Raw genomic sequence first — 6,450 nt, forward strand, 5'->3', positions numbered from 1 at the left:
ACATCATATACATGTGTACCAAGTTTCATAATTCTAGGTTAAAGCATGGCTTGGGGCTGATCATTTAAAAAATTCTAGGGGGCGCTGTAGAGAAATTAGGCCACGCCCATCAACTGTTATGGATTCCTGTTCGGGGATAAATAAGGATGCATCCTAGTGAGTTTGGTGCAGCTGGGCTGAACGATGTTGAATCTAGAGCCAAACGTATGGCGGCGGCGTTCCCTCTGCTTCGCCGCACTGCCATGGCCACGCCCACTACTGAAAACTCTTGGCGCTTTAAAGCAAGTGAGACCAACTGTTAGTCTGTCATCCAACACAGAATCATCTTGATTAGGTTGAGAGAGCCAGAAAGGCAGCTTTCCATGGAAAAAAAAGCACTTCCTGTTCTGAGGGGGCGGGGCTTAGATGACGTCAGACTATGACGACATAGGATCGTCAGGCATCCCACCAGGATCAGTCATTTCAAGTTTGGTGCAGCTAGGCTCAAAATTGTGGAATCTAGAGCCAAACGTATGGTGACGGCGTTACAGGTCACTTCGCCACGCCGCCACGCCCACCTGCTCCATCAAAACCAAACAGGGTTGGAATCCATGACACACCAACATGTTTTCTGTCTGTGGACAGTTTCATGTTGATTAGGTCAAAGGGGTCAGATAGCGACCATTTACAGTAAAACATGACACTTCCTGTTCTCAGGGGGCGTGGCCTAAGTGATGTCATCATTTGACCATTGGGTATTGTAGGGGACCCGATGATGATCAATCACTGAAAGTTTGGTGCCTCTGTGAGTTTTTGTGTAGGAGTTATAACAGTTTGGTGTTTCATGGTGAATAGGTGAACTTTGACCCCAGGAAACCCCCCTTTAGCAGGCAAGAAAATGCAAACCTTTGATAACTTTTAATCGGCCAAGCCTTATGAACGATCTCACCGAGTTTGAAGCTGATTGACCGAAATCCCTAGGAGGAGTTCAATCAAATGCAAAGGCTGTAAACGGCCAAAATGGGGTCAAAATCGGAACTTCAATCCAAAATGGCCAACTTCCTGTCATGCTTGCACTATGACATTAATTGTAAATTCTGAGCGTCTTGGGGATCTCTACAAGTGTACCAAATTCCATGTCTCTGCGATAAAGTAAGGTAATAGGAAAGGGTCTTTTGAAAGTTGCTAGGTGGCGCCTTTGAGCTGTTTCTTTTGCGATGTTTGCGTTGACCTTAAAATACGTAAACTGTTCACAGTCTCGATGCGTCCGCCAAGTTTGGTGAGTTTCTGAATATGATAAAGCTTCCAAAAAGCCAATTTATTTTACGGAAGCATAATAATAATTTACAGCACAATTTCAATAGGCCTTCGCAGCGCTTAGCTGCTCGGGCCTCATAATCAATCTCCTCTGCCTCCTCCCTGTGTTCAGCAGAATTACTCAACTATGTCAGAACCAGCATTAATCAGCTAGCCGTGCTCTCAGGAAGTTTGGATTTTGTAACTTATAATTATTTTGATGGAACCTCCATTTGACTTTGAATGAATGTTTCCCTCTTTTACTAGACATTATTTGATATAAGTTTTGTGAGATTTATTTGACTCGTATAATTTAGGGTCTAGAGAACTTTACTGTTAAATGTTGTTTAACTGGTTGCAGGTTTATCAGTTGTCCTTTTGACTGAGTAGCTGCTCTATTGTGCCAGCAAGTATGTTGCATATTTACGTTAACTAGGAATAACAAGGGCTCCAAAACCTTGAGGTATACCAAAATAAAGATGACTAAGAATTTGAGCAGCCACTCAGAAAGATATGTAGAATCCACTGTAAATCAGTGGTAGGTTTGCAATTATGTAATTTTCTTTCCAGAATGGTGCCCAAAGTTCAACATCATGTGTTGAAGTTTTGGTTATTGACTGCTAAGTGGGTGAAGACCGCTTATGCAGCAGTTCCATTGCCTCTCCTCACATTCTCCACCTGTGATGCAGTGCAGCAAGTGACATATATTCTTTACCCAGAATGCATCGCTAAACAGTAAACAGTGTATCCTATGTGCTTTCAGACCAAAGCTCTACTGTGGTCAACTAGGCAAAATCTGCAAAAGAATTAGTGTTAGTGATACTCAATAGCTATAAAGCTAAAGTCATGAATAAAATGCCTGATCCAAACAGTCACTTCCTGAATCACAAACTGTAGAAGTAGGTGTGGAATAACACATTTGACCCTGTTGAGGGTCATATACAATGTGATCCACTCTGAGGGATATCAACATGGTTGAATTTAGCGCTTTAATATTAGCTCTAGCTTCCACTAAATAGGTACCATGTTCGAGTAGCGCTTTAGCTTTAGCATAACTAATGTTTATGATGAGTGCCTAATGATTAGTGCAACTACATTTTTAGTTAGCAGTACCCACCATTGATGTGTGTGTATGACCACCTGATATTTTTTTTTCCCAAAGACCAGTTGTAACAGTGCAAATAAGGTTGTTTCACAGTGGAGTAGCTGACTACTCTGGTTATTGTTGTTCATTGTGTCCATCAGAAAAACAGCCTTAGGGATGAAACTGTGTCTGTGGTGCTCTGTAAGGCCGACCTGCAGGCATAAATCTAAACAGTTTGTATTAAAGTAAGTGAAGCAGATTTATGCTCCATAAGAGGAACTGAAACTAATATTCTCAAGTTGATATTTAGTCTCACCTCTCATGCCTCCCCAACTGTGGGAATCAGGGTCCACATCATCCTCCACCATATCAGCAGCCTGTAGGAATATACACATTAAACACAAACTCCCATCATTAACTTAGGTCTTTTCCACCATAGAGCTTCCAGTTCTTAACCACAAATGGTTCTTAACTGATTCCATAAAATAATCTGTTTCCTTTTCCACGGACTGAGAGCCAAGTTGGAGCCACCTCACAATAAACCTTGATCTGTCACTTGAGTACCAATAAAATACATTGAAGTTTGTGGCTGTGATGTAAGTGTAGGCTAGATAGAGCCTTCTCACTCTGGCAATGTGCTATAAATACAAGGGAATAACTACAAATCTTGTAGTTATGCCACTCCCAGTAGTATAAATGAAGACTGAAGCCACAAGAATCCCTTCATAGAGCTCCAAGTTAAAAATTAGTTTTTTTGAGTTTTTCTTCGGATTGAGACTGGGTAAAGGTAAAATCCACACTACAGGATAATACGTAGCCAATATATTTTTTATATATTTGCATTTCTGCCAACACATGCAAGTTTGAACCATTCTGGAAACAATGATTTCTACTCAGCCTGTTTATTATTCTATTTATGAGTCAGTGTAGCACATGAATATTAGATTATTTAAATCTTTCAGGGATTTCATATCAGCAACAAAAACAAAACCTGTTGTGCCACAGTTTAAACTGATTTTATCCATCACTTGGGTATTTATAATAAGCTGTTTAATCAAAAACTGGTTGCTCACCTTATAGATGCCATTCCTTCCATAGCCGGGTAATGATGCAGATTTATTGTAGGGGAAATCTACAGAGGTGTCAAATTTTTTATTTTATTTTATTTATTTCATTTTTTTTTTTTGCACTTTTGAATGATTCAGCATCAAGCTGGAGTTGTAAACAGTTTCTCACTTGGCTGAGATGTGTCCATGGGGAGACTGCATGTGGATTTACAGGGGTTCAGGTCTTCAGGAGCTATCTCACCATCAGTCTCACTTTTCAAGATTATCCAACTTGTTCTCTATAGAAGGAAAACAAAGGATGGAGAAAACAGAAAGAGGACAGAATGAGTGATGGAGGATGGCAAGATAGTTAGATAATTAGTTTTTTGAGCTTGAGAACAGATTTGCACATTCAAAATAAGTGTCCACACAGACCCACCTTGTTATCATCACCCTCCTGCCAGGATGTTCTAGAAGCTGTAAAACAGTCAAATGTTACAGCATGTCACAATCAGTGTGCTGGATCACCTTACTGTGAGTTAACCTGTCCTCCAGGGTGAGTCCAAGTCAAACCTGGAGCATAACATCTACAGCTGCAGATTTAGCTTTGCTACATGTACAGTCTAAAAAAGTGAGGGTCATATACAATGTGATCCACTCCTATTATAGACTAACACTGGATTTGAAGAACCGCAAAGAAAACTATTGGTGTTTACGTAGGCATACATCAAAGCAGGGCAACAGTTACTTGGGAACTTTGATTGTATTCCTATTATGATGATGAATAATGCTTCAACCACATTACATGTATGCAATAGATAGTTGTCTTTGATCTGTCTTTTATTACACGACCACTGGCCCATATGCCAGAGAATCATTCCTTACAATATCTAATGGTATGATGTCACCCAAGCTGTTTTTATATGATAAACTCTCTCTATTGGTCCACCAATTATTCTTCAGCAAAAAATAGAGGAAAGTGCACCATCTTACAAACTTTCTTACAAACTTCCCTGTTTCTAAAGAACAGGGAAGTTTTCTAGAAAGCACGAAAGCTATGGAAAATAAAAAACAAATTCAGCCCATTTACTAATTTGCTAAATAAAAAAGCAAACAGGTTAACAGTCTTAGGAAGATTATGGAATATGGCTACTACATTTACGAAAACTTCACAAGTCTAATGAAAATTACATATGTATGTTTATGGGACAAAAACAACCCTGAAGACACGGTGAACATGAGTGAGACAACACAACACCAATGTCAACATCCAAAGTTATTCAGAGTGTACACACACTGCATCACCACGAACCCAACAGATGAGCTGCTGAGACGAATGCCAGCATGCATGACTGAGGTGAAAAACGGAGCCTCCTGCTAAATCAGCTGCAGTCCAAAGCTTTTCTTCACCACTGTATCTCTACATACTGAAGTTAATGAAGATAAGATTTACTTCCTGAATCTTAAATATATCCTTTCATATGTTCCTACTGAGAAGGCATATATAATTGTTGAAATTGCTTTTTAGCAATTTATAAAATAACTTTAGTTGAAGCAGATGCTTCCAAAAATCATTAGCCTTTTATTGAGGCAGAATGCAAACATTTTAATCTGAATACTATAAACACACACTTTGAAACCTTAATACAAGACATCAAATGGGGCACTGAATTAACTATTGTGCAAAAAATATCCATACATCTTGAATGTTTACTCACATTTTGTGTCATTCTACCTACAAACTCCACAGTATTATGTTAGGATTTCATGTAAGATATTTTAAGCAATATTTTTCAATAAACAGCTTAAACTGAGTCGGATTAGATGAGGATGAAGAACACCTATGAACACCAGTTCATAAATCTTGTAATAGTTTTTCAGTCAGATTTAACTCTGGACCTTGACTAGACCATTCTAAAACATGCACTTTGATGTGAACCATCCCACTGTGGATCCAGTTGTATGTTCAGAGTTGTTAAACATTCACCCCAGTCTCAGGTTTTCTGCAAAACACTTAAATGTTGTTCTGTTTCATGTTTCATTCCAAGATAATGATTTATGGATTTTCATTATCTCAAAGCTGTAACCATCAAAATTACAATAAAGGCTTGCCATATTTTATTCTGTGTGTGAGATAATTTCACACATGGAGATGTACACAGCTAATTGTCAACTGTGACTAGTGGAGATTGGCTTGACTTCATATTGACTAAATTGTTAGAAGCAAATGCAGTAGGTATTGTCAGTATTCTTTGGTTTAACTTTTTTTTAATCACCGGTTTACGTTTTCCTATTTCTTCGAATACAATGCATGGAATACAGAGCAGGGAGATCCATAAACTACCAAAATTGCAAGCCGAAGAAACCAGAGGAACAGAACTGGGGGGGGGGAAACAAGATGACCAACATGCAACACATCGTGCAGAGACCAGACCAGAGAATTAAGTGTTAAAGGCGAAGTTGACTGTACCATGCTGTTTGTAGATGGGGGGTTTTCTATAGATATTATCTTTGACCGTAGCCTCTGAAGATGGATACAGAGCAGAGAAAATGGAGGAAGCCAACATGGGTGGGAGAAAGAAAGAAGGGAAAAGAGAATGGAGAAAAAGAAGCATGAGTTAGCAATATATTGAATAATGAACATACTGGGGACGGTATAGCTTGCTTCAGCACAGCACATTTTGTAATTTCAGCTGTAGCACAACTAGAGCATTGGGTTTTTAATAGTTTACATGCAACAAAATAAAGATATAAATATTCATTGGTCTGTATTATGAATGAATATAAATATGCAGGGTTTTCCCCAGTGTGTTATAGGCCTGGCGGCCGCCATGCTTTACTAGCCCCACTGCCAGGTTAAGCCTTTCATGTTTATGTTTTCAGGAAAATAATAATTAAAAAATAAATAAATAAATACATTGCTTTTTAAAAAAAAAAAAAAAAAAAAGCCAGATTGCGAGAATCTCTGTTTCACTGGAGGAGCAGATTTATTCCTAAAGGATAAGTTTATAAATGATAAATATATTTTCTAGCTCAGTGGTTCTT

The 6,450-nt window shown here is 38.7% G+C and overlaps 1 protein-coding gene and 1 long non-coding RNA gene across 9 annotated transcripts in view; one reads left to right on the plus strand and one right to left on the minus strand.

Annotated features, from left to right (window-relative positions):
• Positions 1-6,450, minus strand: part of LOC106934633 (actin-binding LIM protein 2-like) — a 68,617-nt gene that overhangs the window by 8,134 nt on the left and 54,033 nt on the right. For 7 of the 8 annotated variants that reach the window (XM_015014653.1, XM_015014654.1, XM_015014657.1 and 4 more), the window contains 5 exons: positions 5,876-5,929; positions 3,845-3,882; positions 3,596-3,704; positions 3,433-3,491; positions 2,676-2,736 (listed from right to left, as the gene is read on the minus strand). In XM_015014653.1, coding sequence (XP_014870139.1) covers positions 2,676-2,736; positions 3,433-3,491; positions 3,596-3,704; positions 3,845-3,882; positions 5,876-5,929 — 321 coding nt within the window. The remainder of the gene's footprint in view (positions 1-2,675; positions 2,737-3,432; positions 3,492-3,595; positions 3,705-3,844; positions 3,883-5,875; positions 5,930-6,450) is intronic. The other variant, XM_015014655.1, reaches the window with a different exon arrangement.
• On the plus strand, positions 3,889-5,791 carry LOC106934634 (uncharacterized). Its single transcript, XR_001421739.1, has 2 exons — positions 3,889-4,819; positions 5,190-5,791. It is a non-coding gene; the product is annotated as an uncharacterized LOC106934634 (long non-coding RNA).

The sequence above is a fragment of the Poecilia latipinna genome, unplaced genomic scaffold (genome assembly GCF_001443285.1).
Source record: "Poecilia latipinna isolate Pla-1442-1.1 unplaced genomic scaffold, P_latipinna-1.0 Scaffold1837, whole genome shotgun sequence".
Classification (NCBI taxonomy): Eukaryota; Metazoa; Chordata; class Actinopteri; order Cyprinodontiformes; family Poeciliidae; genus Poecilia; species Poecilia latipinna.